The 22,728-nt window shown below is 38.0% G+C and overlaps 1 protein-coding gene across 6 annotated transcripts in view; it reads right to left on the bottom strand.

The window, feature by feature from the left end:
• Positions 1-22,728, bottom strand: part of itprid2 (ITPR interacting domain containing 2) — an 84,961-nt gene that overhangs the window by 26,304 nt on the left and 35,929 nt on the right. For all 6 annotated transcript variants that reach the window (XR_010000917.1, XM_062963222.1, XM_062963200.1 and 3 more), the window contains exons 4-10: positions 21,178-21,227; positions 20,142-20,198; positions 17,892-17,931; positions 14,843-14,941; positions 13,935-14,143; positions 12,085-12,776; positions 1,654-1,726 (exon numbers count right to left, since the gene is read on the bottom strand). Coding sequence is in view for 5 of the 6 variants with exons in the window: in XM_062963222.1 (XP_062819292.1) it covers positions 1,654-1,726; positions 12,085-12,776; positions 13,935-14,143; positions 14,843-14,941; positions 17,892-17,931; positions 20,142-20,198; positions 21,178-21,227 (1,220 nt within the window). In the remaining variant the exon portion in view is untranslated. The remainder of the gene's footprint in view (positions 1-1,653; positions 1,727-12,084; positions 12,777-13,934; positions 14,144-14,842; positions 14,942-17,891; positions 17,932-20,141; positions 20,199-21,177; positions 21,228-22,728) is intronic.

The following is a 22,728-nucleotide window of genomic DNA, read 5'->3' as shown; positions in this document are numbered from 1 at the left end:
GTGATCCTGTACTAATCTGTGGCACAGGGCACTACTTAACTTGTGGAAACAGTAGAAAGAAACCCTTTCCACCCACACATAAAGCAGAGACATTGAGTTCCTTCCACCTGCTTTAGAATAAGCAAAGTTAAGAATTACAAATACGTAAGGTGACACATTATGTTCTCAAGCCCTCTAAACAAGGAAGAGAAAGTGTATGTCAGTCTGGAAAGTAATGATAGTGGGACATATCAACTCCAGATGATATAAGTCACGGCTTCTTAAACTTTTCCACTCACAACTTCTTTGAGCCCGATAAATGTTTATGAGTATATAGGTATATAAAATAAGCATAAAATCAAACATTTATTAATAACACATCAGCATTTAAAAGGTTTGCTAAACAGGATGATTTTCCTTTTTATGAAGTATAGCTGATGCATCTTCTGCAGAGTCCATTGCAAAACTGCCCAACAGATTTGTGTAAATGTCTAAAACTGCCAGTAGGTGACATTCAGAAAATGTTTACTTTCAGGACCCCAACACTGAGGTAAGGGGTCCCTATTTGAGGTTGGGACCCACAGTTTAAGAATTAATGCGATAAACAATATGGACCATACCTCCAAAAAGGAATGTTTAGGCCATCTCTGAAAGGATGAATACTGAAGCCACATATTCTGGTATGACCCCATTTTGAAGCCTGTAAAGCACTCCTAAAGCAGACATACTTTGGAGTAAGTCCCACTGAAAACAGCAAGACTGAAAGACTGCACTCAAAGACTTTCCGTGTGGCCAAATGCAAAAGAGACGCTCAGCATTTTGAAGTACCGTATAGTAAAAATTATGCAAGCACCACCCAAATTCAGACCAAAGGCAAGTGTAACCTGTGATTTTAAGGTTTAAATTGGTCATTTCAAATGACAGGCTTCCCTTGCAATAAAAAGAAGGACAGTGTTTCAGTTTCTCCAAACTGTCACTTGACAGATGTACAGAGAGGCCAAACTAATAACTGAGGTTATGAATCTGATTCATCCCATTGTCATTTAAAGTAGCCACTTCAAAAGAAAACACTGTGATCTGAACCCCAAATAAGAAGCAGACCAAGATCTTTTTTTTTTTTGGTGGGGGGGGGGGGGGGCTGCTGCACTTCAAGGACATCTCAATGGGCACTCTCAGAAACCGATGGCAATATACCGTGTTTCCCCGAAAATAAGACAGTGTCTTATATTAATTTTTGCTCCCAAAGATGCGCTAGGTCTTATTTTCAGGGGATATCGTATTTTTCCATGAAGAAGAATTCACATTTATTGTTGAACAAAAAAATGAACATTTAATATATACTGTACAGTAGTTGTCATCACAAACCAGCATAATCAGACAAACTGAATCCTATCAAGATTTCTTGTTACTACCAATATTTCCATGTACAACACTCTATGTTATGTACATTTACCGATCGTGCATGCTCTGGTGTTCTGTTCATTGGGCATGCTTCCAAACAAACACTTTGCGAGGTCTTACTTTCAGGGGAGGCCTTATATTTAGCAATTCAGCAAAACCTCTACTAGGTCTTATTTTCTGGGGATGTCTTATTTTAGGGGAAACAGAGTACCAAAGCCTTTTAGAGGAGGTGAAAAGGGGATGGAGAAGAGCAGGGAGGAAGGACCCACTTACCTTTCTTAGTTTTGATTAAAGCCAGCTGGCCTGTGTTAGTAGTATGTGGAATCTCTCCCTCTGTGCTTTGGATCTGCAGCAAAAGAAAAAACAAAGTAATAGTAAAGTTATGCCCAGCAGAATATATGTCCACTATTCAGGTTATGTGAAACCGTATGCCCTGTCTAACTGGTTACTTAGCTGATTAATAATCCCTATGCAATCAAATTTGGCAAGCCAAAGTAATTGCTCTGCACTGCTTACCATTTGTACATCCCTTTCATATTCCCAGGACCAGGAAATATAGCCTTAAAGGATAAAATTCAGGATAAATATGCAAATACCACAAAGCCATGTTAAAATTTCAAGAATAAAATGAGTTAAAAAAAAAGAATGGGGTTACAGAGTGATTGCTTTTAAGAAATTATCATCCTGTAAGAAGCTTTCTCTTAATATTTAAGTATCATCATCACAATTATCCTTGCCCTTGGTCAAGTTATTGGCAAAAAAAACCCTCTGAACAAATCTTGCCGAGAAAATGCAGTGATTGGTTCACCTTAGGGTCATTGTAGGTCAGAAATAACGTGAAGGCACACAAAGACAACTGAATATAGCTCTCTCTCTCTCTGTTTAGTACGACTTTATATACAGAGAATAGAGAATATTCTTATCTGTCAGGACTATCTCCCAGTGACTTCAAGATACGACAGACAGCTTTTATATTAATAGACATCATGTCAAGCATTGTTATTTCAATGGACAGACATATTACAGGGTTCTCTCAAAGTTCTGGGAGTCTGTGCAGCAATGTCACTTGGCCAGCTGACAGGGATGGAAGAGAGACTACATTACAGTACAAAGCAGTTCTTTTGTCTGAACTGCAGAAAATCTAGTTAAATTAATCATGAAATAAGCAATTCTTGTGCTACTGCTCCCCAAAGAAAAACTAGACAGGAAGGCTTTTGTTTTTGGGTCTATGTGTGTGAGTGTGTGCAGGAAGCTGTTGTACATTTCCTTGTTCTAGGCAAAAAGGGATAGGTTCGACAGATCCCAGCCTGCACTATTAAAATCATTTATATTATAACCAAATTAAATTCAAAGTTTAGATCAAGGCATACTATGTGATTTACTTCAAGAGAGTTGTGCATGTTACACTTCTGCAGCAAAAGCAACAAACTCCTGCAACTTCTTAAGAGAAATGAATTTTCAATGCCAAAAACTCCTATTCAAGAATGGTTACCCCATAATATGTTTCTCAATCTCTGAGACATCACAAAACTTTGTTATCATTGTTTATGTTATACACTCATTCAATCCATGTGATACAGACAAGGCACCCAACGAACATGCAATAAAATATATAAATACCAATAAAATCTTATTAAATCATATATATTTGGCATAATAAAATCTTGGTATTGAGCAAAATCCACCAAACCATCTCAAGAATTAAATGTTGAAAATAATCAGTTTTAATTAGCTATTATTGTATTAAATTATGTATTGAAATTCGCTGTGATTTTATTTCATTAAGTCATTTTAAATTTTAGACTAGCTTGAAAACCATAAACTTTAACTTTCTGCAGCACAGAAAATAGGCGGCTTATGTATGGCAATAGATGCCTTAAAACATATACCAACAATGAACTTAAAATTGAATTAAAATTAGTACATATTAAACATTTAAAAACATTACATTTAATATTAAAATCATACCATCCAAAAATCATAGTCCAAGGCCGTTCCATCGTCATTCTACATATTCCAAGTCAATTATTGCAGTGTGCTAATCACCAAAAGCCTGATCCCAGAGCCAACATTTTACTTTTCTTCTGAAGGCTAGAAGGGAGGGGGCCGATCTAATATCACTAGGCAGGGAGTTCCACAGCCAAGGGGCCACCAATGAGAAGGCTCTGTCACTCGTTCCAGCCAGCCGTGCTAAACCATGGAAACCTCATGGGATAAATTAAGCCTTTCCAATGAGTCATGCTGTTTTAACCTTTCCCCCAAACAAATAAAACAGGAATCTTCCTCGGCAAAAGCCCCTATAATAATGCAAAACTGAAAGTGCAAAAGAAAGGCATTCCATTTAAAAGTGTTGCATATAATTATCACCACCATCAACCTAAGTCCACAGAACGAAGCCAAATTTAACAAAAATCAAGAAAAGAAAATATTTATTTTATTAGCTTTTCGTTAGATTTCTTCATGCTCTCAGGCTCTAACACGACTAACATGACTCATCTTCTGGTTGTTCAAAACCCCTCTGAAATATAATGAGAAGGTTATAAAAGGGTGTTTCTTAATTACAGAGAAGGTTACATTCAAATTGAAGACAACCCTTGAAAATAAAACTCTGCAGACTATTATTCCATCCATAGGTAGCAATTAGAAAATAAAATTTAAAATACTCAACATCTTGAATTATATAGATGGTGGAGCATTTTAAATTTCCACATGTAGTTTTACCCATGTTTGCATGAGTAAGTTTAATTCTGGTAACTATTAATGTGGCAGAGGAATCTTGCCTTTTCCCATTCCCACATCTCCTATTGTTGTTCAGTGTCTTCAAGTCTTTAACATATAGCACCTAAGGGAAACACCTTTGGTTCCTGTGCCACACCCTCACTGCCTCTTGAAAAGGAAGACAAAACACAGGTTTAAGGCTCAGCAGTCTTTCAACAACAATCTGGCAGGTGGTATTTTTCTTCCATTAAAAAAATGAAGGCAGTTTTCCTATCTGCACACTGGAAGTTTAATCATGTGTGAGAACAGCCATGTTTATATACATATGTATGCCACTATAATATAACATTTTAAAAATTTAGAAAGAAAGACGGAAAGAAAGAAAGAGAGGAGAGGGAGAGGGAGGAACTGGACCTTTGTCAAAAGTGATAAGCACAATACAGAAGGCCTAGAGGTCTGAGGGTTTAAAACAAAAATCTGTCAGGCAGTTAAGGGTATTTTCTCTGGGCTGCATTTTGCTTAACTCTAAACACGCAAAGAGAGCAAAAGTAATACAGGTTATGATTTTACAAATTAAGCACCAAAACATCATGTTACACAACAAATTTGACAGAAAAAGTAATTCAATATGCAGTAACGCTATGCAGTAATTACTGTATTTACGAATTTAGCACCAAAATATCACAATGTATTGAAAACATTGACTACAAAAATGTGTTGGATAATCCAGAATATTGGATAAGGGAATGTTGGATAAGTGAGACTCTACTATATCAGTTTTGTTGCCAATTGCACACATTCAGAACCATTATATAGTTATTATTTGTTTTAAAAAACAGTTAAGAATGGAGCCTTGGCTTTTTGTGTTAACAAGGAAGGTTTGCAAAGAAGATAAAGAGTTTCATGAAGCTCTGTTCCTTGCTTCACCAGGGGAGTCGCAGAGGGAACTTAGGCAGTGACTCGATGTCACACAAATAAAATAAGACATATATGATAAAACCAAGAAAAACATCTAAACGCAGTATTAAAACCAATTGTTAAAACCACATAATCCAAGCCATAGTCAGAAGCCGTTCCATTAGTCATTGCACTGATAAAAAGATTTTACTGTCCAAATGCTTGGTCTCACATCCATGTTTTTACTCTCTTTCTGAAAGTCAGGAGGGAGGGAGCTGACCTAATGTCACTGGGGAGGGAGTTCCACAGCAAAGAGGCTACCACGGAGAAGGCCCTGTTTCTTGTCACCATCAAATGCACTTGCAAAGGAAGCGGCACCTGCGAAGGAGGCCGAGCCTTCCCAGAATAATCTCCTAGGTGGTTCATAGAGGGAGATACGTTCAGATAGGTAATCTGGGCCAAAACCCTTTGGGGCTTTATAGGTTAAAGGAAGTACTTTGAATTGGGCTTGATAGCAGATTGGCAGCCAATGGAGTGGACATAACAGGGGGATTGTGTGCTCCCTGTACAGTGCCCTGGTGAGAAATCTGGCTGCCGCCCACTGGATCACTTGAAGCTTCCGAACAGTCTTCAAAGGCAACCCCACATAGAGCGCATTGCAGTAGTCTATTTGAGATATAACAAGAACGTGGACTACTGTGGCCAAGTCTGAATTTCCAAGGTATGGGTGCAATTGGCTCACAAGTTTTAATTGTGCAAAAGCTGTCCTGACCACTGGGTTCCAGGCTCAGCTATGAATCCAGGATAACTCCCAAGCTTCAGAGGGAGTATAACTCCATCTAGCACAGGCTGTAACCCTATACCCTGTTCAGTCTTATGACTGACCGGGTTCCTGATTTCTTTGAGCTCTATGACCACATTCAACTGAACTAATGAACAACTCCTTTGTATATCAATATGGATAAACAGGGAGCGGGGAGAGTTCCCTCTGTTGCTGTGGTTATCAATCCCCATTCTTCCAGATGTTTTGCATTTCACCTCTCAAAATCTTTGACTGCTGGCTAGGGCTTTTGGCAATCCTAAACAGCTAGAGAGCAAAAGGCTGGAGACCATGGTTTTACATCCTAATGAAAAAGGAACTCCAGAATACAGCTTATGTATATGCAAACTGTTATACACACATAAGCTACACAAACAGATTTGGGTGGCCTACCTGCACCATCACAAATCCAAAGCATGTATGAATACTACTGTGAGCATGTAAGCTGTTGCAGATGCTGCACTGAATTTGTGCAAGGAATGGCAAACTTGATTCTTTTCCTTTCCGTAATCATGTTCAAAACATTGTTTGAACAATGCCACAATTGTTCAAACATTCTGGACCAAAAAATAAAAAAGAAGCCCCACAGGATACAAGAGCAAGAAATGCATTACCAATGGTGTGCTACTAAAACAAAGTACTCTCTTTTCTTTTAAGCTTTGAAAGATACTATAAATGACTCATTTAGGAGTTGCAAATATTTATGCCAAGATGATTAAGTAATCAGCCACTAAAGGACAGGCAGCTTTTTTTAAAGGGCTGCTGGAGTCCATGTTTCACAACTACTCAATTTTCAGACATTTCCTCAACTCTCAGATGTTTCATTATGATTACATTGCTTGCTCTCTTTTTTCTCACACAACAAACCCTGAAATAACACTAGTTTATTAATAAGAGAAACAACAGATATCAAAGGACTTCCTCTTAGAGGAAACAGGCGTATTTTTCAAACTATGGAGCAAACCCATTGTGACTTTGTTATCACAATTTACAGAAAAGAGTATATGAAATACCATTGAAATAAGGATGTTTGAACATTGTTTAGAGAAACAGAATGGAAACAAATCGTATGCATTGTAAAATAATATCAATTTTCTTTAGCAAAGAAATGGATGCAATGTATCCCACTACAGTTAGGAGTATCCATTAACCAGAATCCCAAAATCTGAAATACCCCTTTCCCCCGACCATCCTTGGACTTGACTGCCCTTCAAACAGAGGGTTGCCTTCTAAAAGCCCTAGAAATTAAGAACAGACTGTAAAAAGAAACCTGTTGTTGACATAGTAACAATTTTGACATGAAATTAAAATGGAGAACCTGGTATTTAACAAAATCAGAAAATTCTGCTTTTATTTAGAAGATTAAGATACAGCTTTTGTGTATTTAATTTCAAAGATTTATATCTAGCAACGATTTCCAAAACTGCTCATCTAGCCTAAACCAATTTCTAAAGAAATTGTTTGCCTGAAGCCACTTTGAGAAAGAGTTGTCAGTACTGTTCCATTACCCAGGTGGAGGCCACAAGGGAGCGCTAGAGAGAAGATAATCCATTTTAAAAGGGTAGGGGGTGGGTTCAAGTAATAATACCATTTCCCCATTTTCCTGCTATTCCCCACACCCATATCCACTGTCATAGAAACAACTCCCGTTTATGAAATGGAAAGAGGGGAGAGGGAATAACCAGCAAAAATGGGGGGAATGGTTTTCCTCCTTCAAACCCACCACCCATTAAATGGACTATCTGTCTCTCTCTAGCACCTCCTTGTGGTCTCCACCCGGATAATGAAATACTATCAAGTTATCAAAACAAAACTCTCCTTGAAAACACTACAGTAACACTCAGATTTTTTAATTGAAATAAAATGGGAAATATATGTGATTTTTTTTCACATCTGAGACAACTTACAAAGAATATGAGAGCTAAAATTAGAGACCATTACATATCTGTATAAGTTACTGTCCTTGAATAGTTATTCATATTAGGTTGTATTGATAGTGTCTGCTGAGGGAAGGTAATTCTGGTATACCTTTACCTCGGGTTGATTTGCTAACATATTCTAAATCAGACATGGGCAAATTTCGGCCCTTCGGGTGTTTTGGATTTCAACTCTCACAATTCCTAACAGCTAGAGGCTATTAGGAATTGTGGAAGTTGAAGTCCAAACACCTGGAGGGCCAAAGTTGCCCATTCCTGCTCTAAAATAGTTCCTGCCCCCAGCAGAAACTTGCTGGAAAGAAAGGCTAACAGCAACCAACTTCCTTTGAGAATAAATGTTTGGGGTTAAAGCAGTCTTTAATCATGTAATTACACCACATTTTTTTCTACCTGCTAGCAAATTTCATATGACATACTAATGTACTGGAATTAGAGTTTTCCTTTCTGACTATCATCCTTTCATCTTCCTTCCTTCTTTCCTTTATTTCTTTAGTTTCTTGTTTGTTTGCGGACTGCATTTCACTATTCAGAGATACAGGCAGTCCCTGAGTGACAGACATCAAACTTACAAATGACTCATAATTAAGAACGAGAATGAAAAAGGAAATGAGATAAATCTACCCCTAGAAAGAGAAATTCACTCCTGAAATAGTTCTCATGGGGGAAAGGTATCCTCACTGAAATTTTATCACCAATTCTTGTTTCCAGTACCAAAATTTTCAAAATCCAATAGTCACAGGGACAGAAAGTGAAATGGAAACTTCTGAATAAGGGCACAGACAGCAAAATAAACACCACAGGGGTATTAACCCTTCCCTATGCTAGCCAAAACAAATATACATTTACAGTAGAGTCTCATTTATCCAACATAAACGGTCCGGCAGAACGTTGGATAAGCGAAAATGTTGGATAAAAAGGAAGGATTAAGGAAAAGCCTATTAAACATCAAATTATGTTATGATTTTACAAATTAAGCACCAAAACATTATGTTTTACAACAAACCAACAGAAAAAGCAGTTCAATGCACAGTCATGTTATGTAGTAATTACTGCATTTACGAATTTAGCACCAAAACATTGCCATGTATTGAAAACATTGACTACAAAAACATTGACTACTAAAAGGCAAACTGTGTTGGATAATATAGAACGTTGGATAAGCGAAGGTTGGATAAGTGAGACTCTACTGTACAAATAAATACATATACATATATGTATGGTTAGAGTTACATTTAGAAATGTACCTCCTCTGATTTATTATACAAATCAATTTAAGAAAAAACCTTCAGAAACTATCTTGTTCGCAACTTGGGGACTGCCTGTAATTGATTTATTGTACATCAACAGGGAAACTCTCAAACCAACTCCAGTAATTTCCTTGTGATCTGGAATAATCCCATATCAGGCAATTTCATTCCCCTCCTCATTATCTTATTAAAAACAGAACACAACAAAAATGGTTAGTCAGTGATCAAAGGAAGCAATCATAGTGAGTTTTAATTGAGGAAAACTGTCCTAATTTCAAAAGGATGAAATCGCAGCAGAGCAATGGAATAAAAAGAGGTGAGTGAGGTGGTTTATAGTTATAGAAAGAGTTGCCTGTAGCAAAGGATAGGACTTATTAAATACAGATAGTTTTATTCCCAACACTCCCTCATTTCTGGGCATTTCCAGATGGGCTGCATCTTCTGTTTCCAAATTCTAGTTTTCTGTGTTATATTTTTTGTGAATTTGGTTCTGTGCCTTTCATGGATCACACAATGTCACAATGCATACCAGTGTAGAAACCTGCAATCCACCATCCATGTAAGGGATACAGAAATACCTTTCTATGCTTCCTTTTCTCATCCCAGCTGCTATTTCCCTTTCTATTTTTTTCTCCTTTGCAGGAATGCACACAGAGGAGCGAACTCAGCCATGCTCATGTCTTTTAAAAAAAGAAGTATACAACTGCAGCATATTGACAGTATGTTGTTGTTGGTTTTTTGCAGGCAACTCACTAGCACTTGCACCTTTTAAAAATTACACTGGAGATACACAAACACATTAGACAGCAATTTGTCTTCTACACCCTTCCTTCCAAAATGGAACTAAGTTTTTTACTACTATTAGTGTGGCTGTACTGCTTTTAATATCAAGATCCACAGCAAACATTGTTCTCATTGTTTAACCGTTAGCTCTTCAAACATCAATGTTAGACGCTTCTTTAAAATGCAAACTCCAAAAAACCAAGACCACACAGAGAAAGAGAAAAACTAAATGCTCAATATTTGCAATCAAATTCTGTTACTTTGCCATAGAGAAATAGTCAAAGACAGTTAGATCAATGTCATTTGGGAAAACAAAATGTGCATATACAAAAACAAACCACACTGGTGTCCATACAAGTATGTAAGCGTTTTAATGCCTTTTCCTACACATTTTTTAAAAAACAAAAATGAAGATCTTACAAGTCATTTGCTAGGTCTGGATTTTTCAGAGGAGCTGGCCTTGATTCACTTTGCTCCCAAGTGGCAATTATTTGCGATTCTTGTTCTTGGGTCTTTTAGTTTGGGTTTCCCTCGTTTTTAGAAAGCAAATGGACTAATCATCTTCCGCCACCCATCCTTGTATGGGACTGCAATGTCAGAATATTGTCTACATTTGTTCTCTTGTAACTAGCAGCTCTTGGCCACCCCACCCAAACTGCCCCATCACCTTAGCCAATGTCAATACAGGATACAGGCTCAAAAGAATATGATTGGCTAAGAAATATAAAGGCTAGGGCTCTTGAGAAAACTTTGTCCTGACTCATTTCTCTTGAGCTGGGCTATCTCGACAACAACAGACTTCCTAAAGGGGCACAAACCTCAAAGGCACCAGGACAGCATGGAAAAACCTGTGTTAGCATATTTGCTATGATATGCCTTTTGAAAACATTGGAAAGGGAAGTTTGGGAAGCGGGGAAGGGGGAGAGAGGGGCAAGCAGAAAAGAGGTTTTCTGCTCACATACAATACCCTCTTTTTGCTTTATATGTGTGTGTCTGTGTGTGATTTCTATCACGAATCTCATCCCCTAAAGACAAGAAGGTAGATGCTATTTGGCAGAAGTTTATAACTGCAATGTTGGTACTTTGCTCGATGGTAAGTGAAGTTAAACAAGTCTGGATGCAGATTACTCAGAAACCGTGTATGTTAGATCCCACCCACCCCCACCCCCAGCCACCATTCCTGTAATCCCTTGTCACTGACTCTGCTGCTTCCAAGTGCCAAATAGTCCCTTGGATGGACTTAAGAACAACCATTATGTGTGTGTGTGTGTTTTAATTAGAATGGTCATGCCAGCTATGGATAGTGGGAATTAACATCCAACATATCTAGAGGTTGGAGAAAAGACTGCACTAAATGGGTAATTTGTGCTCCTAAACACAGACACACAACAAAGAGAACAAGCTATATGGATAAAAATAATCAGGTTAGGCAAAACATATACAGTAAAGTTGCATTCCTAAGAAATCAATCAGAATACAAAGGTGAACATGATTTGAAAGTCGAAGTTCTAAGACAGGCAACGTCAAACTGCAGCCCTCCAGCTGTTTGGGCCCTCAATTCCCAGAATTCCTGACCAATGAACAAGAACTTAGAACTTATGGGAGTTGGAGGCCAAAAGAGCTGGATGCTCATAGTTTGATTATGCCTGTTCTAAGACATAGGAAAGCCAGAACCCTTGATGTGCCTCAGCATATGAGTGCCTGCCAAGAAAAAGCCAGGATATATTTAATTAATTCATAAATCTATTCAACCAAGTACTTCAGAGATAGGGAACTTCCAACCTTTCCAGAGGCTATGACCTGCAACTTCAAACACCTGTCTCCAGCATGGCCTGTGGTAACTAACTTATGAGCTTTACTCCAAAAAATTGTGAAGAGCAAAAATTTGCTTAGCCCTACTCTGGAATGAACCTGTTCTCCAAGATTTCAAGCACACATATTATTTTCTTGTCTCCTGTTGAATTTGACTTTGAACATTCAAACCACTATGTTGTGAAGTACAACCTCTCCAAAGCTTCAGGCATCTACACACTTGAACTTAGTCAAGGTTAACTCAAATTCTCTCTAAACCAGCAAGTTGGGCCCCATGCCCAGAAAAAGCCAGGATATAAATAAAATAAAATAATCCTAGCTGAAGATCTGCACTGTCTCCATATGATTTTCAAGCACAAAGCAATGCATTGAAAAATCATTTGAGGGCCTTGCTATTCTAATATTTGTACATATAGAACAATCAAGGGAAATCTATATGCTGCAAGAAGGAGAAGAAATAGATGAAAGAAAAGAAAACATTTCCACTCACCTCCTCCATTTCAAAGGAGTCCTTCTGCTGCAACATGAGGTTAACAATAGATGGGTTTGCGACTGGAGCACAGGGCTCTTTATCCATTGCGGAAGCAGGAGAAATCCACAGCTTATGACTTTCTTCTGGCCCACAGTTGGTTGATTCCAGAACTGCACTTTCAAGTCCAGAGGAATTCATAGCAGCAGTTTTTTCTGAATGTCCCAAAGAGTCATCAACTTGCTTATCTTCATGAGGTGCAGTGTTGTCTTGTGTTTCCTGTTTGACATTTGTACTCACAAAGAGTTCTGAAGGACTTTGAGCTCCCTCAAGACCAGGCTGATTGCTAGGTACTTCCTCTTTCACTGTAGCCAACAGAGATGTTTTGAAGTGTTTTGGAGCTTTGAGATCATTTTTCACCTCTGATTCTTCACTCCCATTTTCAATCCCCTGCAAGGCGACTGGTGAGAGTGTTGTCGGGCTCCCATCCTCCCCGGCCTGTGAGTTCCCAGTAAGATTGAGTCTAGATATGGTCTTCATTAAGCGACTTGCTGTGTTGTGTCGCTTTAGAGGAGGAGGGCTGGATGCCTCTTTGTTGGAAGCTGTTGAATTCATGCTCCCAATTTTCTGCATCGGAGTGCCAGAAACTTGGGAGTACAAGGAAGAGAATGCATTGGCCACAGTAGTAAGCACTTCAATTTGGCGAAAGCGACCTGGCAAGAGGACAAGCCAGAAATGACACAGGGAACAATGGACACCATTGTAAAATCTCTATAATGAAGCTACGAATGACTTGGAAAAGACAAAAAAAAAATTTAAAAACCACAGTGCATTAGAGCCAAGGCGGTGCCAGATTTCTGCTGCCTAGATACTCTCTTTATATCCAAAACTTGGGTTTTTAAAATTGAGTTGATACATTTTTACCTTGAAGGAGAGTTTAATGGTTCAGCCAGAAATCCAAACATTTCTTCCTTTTAAGAATATTTAATATTTTCTAAAACACTATTTTTGCTACCACATGACCAGATCTTGAAAACATTCAAAACCTGACAAATCAGTTAAAAGAAACCATGCTATCTCCAACATACTTGCTAATTTTTCTGGGGGAGAAGACAAATTGGGTCCTTTCTATAACTCCATCCTCAGCAGTTGCTACATTCCCATAAAGTCCCACCCATTCCTTTCAAGTCAACACCACACCTTTTTCCCGAGAACCTTTCTCCCATTCCCTCTTTTTCTACCATTGCCTTGCTTGTTCTGAATCCAAGATAAATTAATGTCAAGTCTAGTCCAGCTACTATAGGAGATTGTGGGGACTGCTCTAAAAAAATAATTCTTCCAAATTCTGGTTTAGACCATCCTGCCACAATCTGCGTTTCTCCAGATTATTTTGCCTAAAAACCACATAAAACCAACAATAATGCCCAACAATCAGGGATGATGGAAACATCTACATACATCTGGGTGGATAAAGGTTGGGGATGGCTGATAAAGAGGATTTATTGTTTCATATATAAGCCCTATCTAGAAACTCATCACAGTCTTCAAAAAGATGGCAGCAGCCATGGCTAACATAGGAAGAGATGGTAAATGATTTGGTAGATTAAGTAAGAGCCAACCTGCTGAATACCTGTGTCCCACTAGATTTAGAATTCGAAGGGCTTTACTAATCGATCTGTTTAGTCCAACTTTGCAAAGAAAAAAAAACACCTAATAACATTATATCCTTTATGGACACATTCTAGGTCAGTTTATACAAGGCAGCAGTATTTATTTATAATTGTTCATTATATTTCTAATACCTCCCACTAGATGCAAGATCCCTAGGTGGCTCATAGAAAGATACTACACTCTAAATTGAGCATACATACTTGTCAAGGCAAAATTGGGGTTTTCCACCTCCATGCGTTGCAGCTGAGCATTCAGAAACACTTTGATGTCTATGCCCCTGGCAAAGGATGATGAATTAAAAAACCTTGGTGGGATTTTAGAAGCAATATCTGGTTCATCACGACCAAATCCAAGATTGTAGAGAACTTCTTCAGGATCTTCCTCATAGAGTTCTAGTAATTCAGACACACTAAACACAAAACAAAAGGCACAAAATGTACACAAAATTTCCAACCAGATTTAAGATGTGAATCAGAACTGATTCATAAGATTTTTCTACCAGATGCAAAATCAGTACAATCCCTCTTCAGGAGGCATTCAACCACCCATTCAAGCCAATTTGTTGGTTCGCTGGTTCCTATTTTGTGTTTCTGCCAACACTGGTCCTCAATTTTTAAAAACAGATACTCAGTATCAGAGCATAATTAAATAAATTAGATTAAAAAAACAACTCAGTTAAAAGCCCATTGGTGGAATGAAGAAATTAAGCCCTGTAAAATTTTGAAATCACTCCCACAGCATGCAAAAATGTGCTTGAATAAAAAATGATTGCCAGTTGGAAGAGGAACAATGGCATGGGTCAAAAAACAGCCCAGGTATTTGGGGCATGAAATAGAGAATCAAAAACCTCTTCCCATCCTTTGAAATAAAAACAGAACAACTTTCGGCTCTTAATTTGCATCCATAATTTGCTGTTGGATGGGGAGACAATCTCTGCTGAGTGGCAGAAGAGGAGCAAGGAGCAATAGTCACTCCATTAACACATCAGGATCCGCTATGTGCTAGACTATCACCAAAAGTTAACTAGGCAATTCTTACTATGGAAAAGAAAGATGGGAAAGAGAAGTTATTTTGATCGACTATTCCCAGAGACCAGTTCTTTGTTTACCTTGAAACAGTTGCACTGCTCTTCCCGGAGCCAGTGGAGTTCATACTTCTCCCTTTCTGATGAAATTGAAGCCTCTTGTCCTTCGCCAACATACCATTGCTGACAACATAAATGAATCACAGAGTTTAAAAGGGTGAACTGCCCTTTCCCATTCAGAAATATATTAACTCTTTAAGACTAACAAAAGGCTTTCCTCCTTTACAAAAGGTTGAGGACAACACTTCTATCAAAATGCCAGAGATTCAGAATTCCAACCCACAAATCCTAATTCTTCCAGAATGTACTCTTTACTTCTGGGCTTTTATCATGTTTTCTGCTAAAAGACTATCTGCTTCTATCGGCTGCATTCATAAACCTGCAGTGAACTTCTGTTGTCATTTTGTTAACACAGAATTTGATAATTGAATTTAAAAAATGCAGGGAAGAAAAGGGAAGATCTCAGGGCCAAACAATATCAGTGGGAGCTAAGAGACTTTTTAGGTTAGCACTCAGGGGCTTCCCCTGCTTTTTATTTCTATTTGATTTGATTTGTGTGTGTGTACGGCAAGAGTTAGTGTTCTTTGTAAAAATCCACAAAATGCAGGTTATGTATCTTTTTTCAAAATGCCTCATACCAGAAATGTTTTGGATTTTTGATTTTTTAAAATATTAGTATACACCTAACGAGATGCTTAGGAAATGGGACCCAAATCTAAACACAAAATGCATCCATGTTTGATGTACACCTTATGCATATAGCCTGAAGGTAATTTTATACATAATTTCAATAATTTTGTGCATGAAATAAAGTTTGCATACCTTGAAACACACAAAAGCAAAAGTGTCACTACCTCAGATAGCCTTTTGAATACTGCTTGACATATATTAAATTCATTAAAATCTCCCCACCCATTATCTAGATCTTTCTATCTCTCTCTCTCTCTCTCTCTCTCGCATAGTCGTTTCCGACTCTTCGTGACCGCATGGACCAGTCCACGCCAGAGCTCCCTGTCGGCCATCGCCACCCCCAGTTCCTTCAAGGTCAAGCCAGTCACTTCAAGGATACCGACCATCCATCTTGCCCTTGGTCGGCCTCTCTTCCTTTTTCCATCCATTTTCCTCAGTATCATGATCTTTTCCAAGCTTTCCTGTCTTCTCATGATGTGGCCAAAATACTTCAACTTTGCCTCTAATATCCTTCCCTTCAATGAGCAGCCGGGCATTATTTCCTGGAGGATGGACTGGTTGGATCTTCTTGCGGTCCAAGGCACTCTCAGGATTTTCCTCCAGCACCAGAGTTCAAAAGCGTCTATCTTCCTTCGTTCAGCCTTCCTTATGGTCCAGCTCTCGCAACCATAGGTTGCTATGGGGAATACCATTGCTTTGACTATGCGGACCTTCGTTGCCAGTGTGATGTCTCTGCTCTTCACTATTTTGTCAAGGTTGGCCATTGCTCTCCTCCCAAGAAGTAAACGTCTTCTGATTTCCTGGCTGCAGTCTGCATCTGCAGTGATCTTCACGCCTAGAAATATAAAGTCTGTCACTGCCTCCACATTTTCTCCTTCTATTTGCCCGTTATCAATAGGTGTAGTTGCCATGATTTTGGTTTTCTTGATGTTTAACTGCAACCCAGCTTTTGCACTTTCTTCTTTCACTTTGGTGATAAGGCTCCTCAGCTCTTCCTCACTTTCGGCCATTAGATCTTTCACTCATACGTAATAATCAGATTCAGATACTGATATATAAATAAAATTTAAATGTACTTAAATAGACTTCACTTAATAAGATATTGACTATGGTACTGACTGTTGATATTCAACTACAAGGAATAAAGCACACAATAATAATGGCTACAATATGAAATATTTCATTGATTCCATATAATAAATTTCCCATTTAGTGCATTTTGAAATTTATCATCAGTTTTCAGTGATACACCATTATATGGAATTCTGAAGAGGATTGCCACAAAATGACTTGGTGCTACATTTGCTATACTTCTCGTTCTCCAGAATGACTTCTCAACTTATATAGTCCTCTTTCTTCCTCACATATAGTTGGAAGGAGTTTGAACTGTCTAACTTTTCATTTCTCTTAACCTAAATCATGTGGTCTGATGTAAATAATGTGGTAGCTATTAACTGCGGTGAATTTCTGCTATTTCTGAAACTACCATGGGGAAATTAACCACAGTTACCTTTAGCCACAGTTCACAGTGTGCACAACTCAGCCAAAACTGAAAAAGGAAGCCAACTCCTTCTCTTGGCTTCACAGGAGGCAGGGGAAGCACACAAACCCAAGGCTTGCAACCATTTGTATGCATATTGTTAATCATCAGTACTGGTCTAAACAAGCTCAGCAGATCAGGGAGGTAAGATTCACCCCTAGGGATCCCCTGCACAGTGTAACCACATAAATGAATATATTTATATATATAAATTCATGAGCTGTTTCTTCCCCCTTCAACCCAACTGCATATTTCCATTAAAATAAGGCTACATGCTTTGGTTTAGAAGAAAAGTGCACTTCCCGGATGGATGCTAAAAGAAATATGCATTCATGTTCAACTGGGCTGTGGTCAAAATGTCTTATTCTTTAAGAGGAAAGCACTCTGTGCATAATTTCATCTCCTGAAGTTAAGTCATAAACCAGCAGTGGAATCCTTCTCAGCAGATTAAGCAAGTAACACAATGGTGGCTTAGAAAGACTTGCCATACTATGCCCCACTCCTCTCCACACATCAGATCCCAGAGGGCCCTCTGACAAGTGTGAGACTGTTAACTGTTGTATTTGGCATTCAGAGGCCCACACATCTCCTATAGGGATCTCAACTGTCAGAATGACCTAAATTAAGACAATTAGATTTTTTTAAGAAAAAAAATCATTTCATATATTTACTTCATTCAGATTACACATGGTAAGAAAAAATGTTCTTCACAGACATGTCTCAAACATTTATATTCCCAATGAACAATCCACTAGAGAAATTAATGCTTCATTCAAAATTGGACTTGTCACTTAACACATGTCAGGCATGACTCGAAAATGAGAAGTATGCATATTTATTTACCAGATTTCCATTTGTTCACTGTTTTGATGCAATTGATTAGCTGCAGGAAAAGGGGAGAAAGGGATAGAAGTATGAATTAATGATATCAAGACTATATGTTATCATTAACTGAACAGTCCCTTGATACCACAAGCAATGTTGGTGTTTTTATACAGTGCGCTGAATGCAGATTATGATAAAAAACCAGACGTGTGGAAGAAGCCACATCAGGCAATCTTTATGGACATTAACACACATTCATGCAAGTTTGATATTATCAATTCAAAAGGCAGAATAGTGAAAAAGGTTACTTAATTGCTCCAGTACTTAAATCAAGAAATTAAGGACACCATCCCTTGCTCATATGACAAAAGGAGCAGTAAGACTGAGAACTCATAGATCTAGAAGTGCTTTAGCTCTGAACATAATATGTTGAGAGTGAAAAGAAACCTATTATTGAATGGTTCAGGATCTGTTACAGACATTTCTCACCTCTCACATTTGCAAAAAAAGTTTATGGTCATGAAAGCAGTTAAAAGAATTGCAGAGCCAAACAAACCTTGATTAAAAGGTTAGTTTTTTAAAAAATCCATCACTGTCTGCAATAGCGACACTATTTCCTTTTCTTGTTTTTATACTCGCCTAAAACAGCATTTTGTCAAAGAAGTTTTTGTTACAATTTCCATAAAAATGAATAAATGTTTTTACATTCAAAAAAACATTGGCTTTACAAGTGTCAAATAAAAATGGGTCTTTTTATATTTACTAGTAAGGCATGTATGGCCTTATGGATGCTATTGGACTGCAACCCAACTATCAGCCCTTGGTCCATAGAGTCCAAAAGCAATGGAAGGGCAAATGTTCCACAGCCCTACTGTGTATTATGACAGTATGAGATCTATCACCTTGAAGTACCTGAAAAGACAATGTTGCAGTCACAGATCTCCTCAAGAGACATATCTAAGACCAAGATATATAGCTAGCATTCCAGAAGAGTTGTTTACTACCGTAATGTAGGAAACTGCCCTGAGGTATAGCCTTGGAGAGCTAGGAATAAGTCATGAATGTCTCATCACATTCTAGCCTTTCATTCTTCGCTGTCTGCCCCTTGAGGGGGTTTGCAAATGCCTCTGCCATACTTATTTATGATTATGATTAAAATGATTAATTCTGCTCAGAAATCAACCAAATCTTATCAAACATACCGAAAATAGGTTGTAAGCATAGGAATGTTCCACTAATGTTTGCTGTAGGCAAACATTTTAATAATTGTACTCTGACAACTCTTAAAGGGGGAAAAATCCAAAACTGTGATTTTCCAGATTAAATATGTGTATAAGTATGGTATTTTTGAGTTTAAGAAATAACAAAGTTGTAACACAATAATATTTTAAAACAAATCAAGCACAGCAATATTTTTTTCATTCAACCAGTAATGTTTTCTAGTTTTAGACGTATTTGAATTAAAAGTTTTCAAGTTTTGTTCTCTGACCAATCTGAATGTCCATCCCCTTCAAAAAAGATCATAAAAAAAAATCATACTGAGGATCATACTGAAGATCATGAAAAAGATCCAACCAGAACATTAACAGCAAAAAACTGAGGGGAGCGATTTACAACTAGTCACATCAAAAATACTCTTGAGAAAGAGCTTCCCTAAGTTCTGATTCTGTTATTCTCTGAAAATGACGCATCACTTCTCTGGACATATGAAAGCTGCTTGTGGTTACTAAGTAACCATGGATCTCTGTATCAGGCTGAAAGTCTCTCTCATTCTCACTTACTTCCAAGAATTGGATTCAGATGAAAGCCTCATGGCTATGATCACTTTAGAAGTGCTTTAATAATATAACTGACCTGCAATCAAAGTGATGACTTTTCTCATGACTACCAGAACTATAAGGCTAAGGTTCGGTTTTCATTTGTTCCATTTCAAGCGGACAATGAGAGAGAAAGAATGAAAGATTTCAATAAGGTTAATGCTTATGTTAATGCTTCTCTGGAACTGTATGCCATATAAAAGACAAATGTTGCATCTGGGCTCTGACATACAAAACTAAATCAAATTACTGTATCATATTGTGGGGAAAAGAATCATGGGTATATTTCCCCTTGCCCATGTCTATCTTTTTTCTTCTTTCTTCCTTCCCATTTTTTGAACAATATGTCTCATAATGATTATGATTTTTTGAAATCACACTGTTTTGTTTTTAACACAAAGAGTGCTCTTGAATTTGAAACAAACAATAGCATATTTAATACAACTCCCACCTTCTGCTCCCAGTGATAAATCATCTTCAAAGCTTCCACCATTTTTCATCAGCATGCCTAAAAAAAGTCAATTTGGCAAGATCAACATCTAGTGCCAGGGTTGTTTTCCAGTAATCTCGACTGCCACATTGAAACTGAAGCACTACATACAATTTTGTTTAAAACTTTTATCACATTAAAAAGTTAACATTAGTAGTAACATTTAGAGATATATCCAATACCTTGTAATATCCTACAAAATATCCCAAACTGATGTATTGTTATTCTAAACATACCTAGCACAAATCTTATTAGGCATGGAAGGAAGAATGAAACAATACTTGCCAACAGTTCTCTTTTCAAGTCCGAGATAGTGGGCATTTCAGATCCACAAGGGCAACACCCATTGGCACTACTATGTCACATCTAACATTACACAAAGATAGCATCTGAAGCTACACTTCAGGTCTCTTACCAGGACATTTTATGGTCCGGAAGTGGCCTGGGTCAAACATCACCTTTTTTCCCAGTGAATTCACAGAAGAAAGCTCCAGCTACTGCAAGCATTTCTTATATACCTTGTCACTACCTGCAGGTTCTTGTTGTACTTTGAACTTTTTTCATTCTGGTTTGTGCAGGTGGTAACTTTTCAGGTGTGGCAAGTTCAGTTGGAGCAAGCCAAGAAAGATTGTACCAATAGTTGACCTACTTCTCAGTGCTACTTAACAACGAATTCTTTCTCTCCCTCTATTTTTCCTTCTCTCCTACACACACACTCATGTCTTCACTGCTTTTAACAACAGGGAAGAAATGATTAAGAATTCCTTAACTTTCAAATTCCAAGTCATGTTTCCTCTTCCTGTCAACACTGTTTTAGAAGTAACATAAGGGAAGACAGCTTTCTCGGCAGTTCTTTAACCCAGTCCACTCTCACTGCATTTTAAATTGTAATTAGTGTACTTTTATACCAAAGCAAAAAAACAAAACCAGGCACCTGAATAGAAGCAGAAAACATACACACATGTATTCAGAGAATTTTAAACAGGCAGATCCTTACCCTTTAATGTTGGGTTACTTTGCTCATCCAGGGAGGCTCCCAGTGGTGTTCTGAAATTGCAGAAGAGATTAAAACATGCATGACTGTGTTTTTAAAAGTTGCTCCTTCACGTCCTTCCTTAAACCAGCACTTCTCACATCCGTCACCTCCTCTCCCCTAATGAAAAAACAGCTTGCAAAGCAAGTCATGAGAAAGCCAAGCCGCTAAATAGGCACCAGTTGCAAAAGAGATATAGTTGTCAAGCTAACAGGCCTGATCAGGAAGTGAGGTCTGTGGGACTTTACTTCCAAAGAAATATAAATAAGATTGTGCGTACAGCTCAGAGTACTCAACAATATTAATGTGATGAACTATGCACTTCAACATAAAAAAGATTTCTAATTTGTTTACTATAAACTGGTGAGAAAAGTAGCCCTACCAAAATCTACATAACCAAAATTCATTTATACTTTTAATATGTCTATGCCACGAAAGCATGAGCAAAACTAATGCACTCAAAATTTCAAAGGCCATCCAGCATGTACACACTTTCAAAAAATATATTTTATATAAAATGTTGTCAGCTGGCTACAAACAGAATAAGAGCTGTAATAGTACATTTTTGTTTTGTTGTGATTCATCCTCAGCAAAAGGCTATACCAATATCCTAAAGGGCAAGGTCCACAGATCTTACTGGAACATCCTGCTGAGCAAATGTGCATGGGGTGGCACTGTTCAATTTCAAGTCCTGAAGTTTATTTATTTATTTCGTGTCAAAAGCATTGCACGACAAATACATTTCAAAATGATGGGGGGGAAAAAGGAAATCACAAGCAACTAAATAGTTTTGGACCAAAAGCGGGCAACAGCAACCGCATTGTCCGTAGCTTTAAACAACTCCTCCTCCGTACATGAGGCAGGGCATTGTGGGCAAGCATATATATGCGGAGTTGTTTGTTCTGCTCCACAGTCACACAAGGTCCTGAAGTAAAACAGGATAGCCAGTTGCCTACCCCGAGACTCTGTCTGGAATTCCCAAAAAATCTAAAATCTATGAGTTAAGATGCAGACACCAGATTTCCCAAACTCCTCCAGCCACAGGATGAAGGCTTTATGCTACAGCAGGTGAAAAGGAAAGTAGGATAATCAGTGACAGCCTTAGATCTTTAAAATGGGGAGATATAATCCTCAGGGTGACAACTATCTACGTAAATCCTTCAGTTGTATTGCCAACAGTCCAGGAAAAACAAACAACATAGCCTGCTCTGCTGATGACTGCATATGCAGATGACAGCCAGTGCTTGGTGCTGTGAAAAGTTTCATCTGCTTATGTCAAGAAATCTGCAGGTGAAGGTTTTCACAGCTTCACAAGAACCAAGATCATTCACTAACTGCTGTAAACCAAGCTGCTGTTAAAAGTATGGTTACACTGGCTGGTGGAAAAGTTGGCTACTCTGATCTACAAGGAAAAATAACTATATTCCAAATTAATTTCTCTGGCTCTAATACACAAGCCAAAGTCCACAGGGAAAGGGCAGGCTACAAATCAAAGTAATATATTTCTATCTAAAT

This window comes from Anolis carolinensis, chromosome 1 (assembly GCF_035594765.1).
Source record: "Anolis carolinensis isolate JA03-04 chromosome 1, rAnoCar3.1.pri, whole genome shotgun sequence".
NCBI classification, from domain to species: domain Eukaryota; kingdom Metazoa; phylum Chordata; class Lepidosauria; order Squamata; family Dactyloidae; genus Anolis; species Anolis carolinensis.
This window is presented reverse-complemented; position numbering and strand designations above follow the sequence as displayed.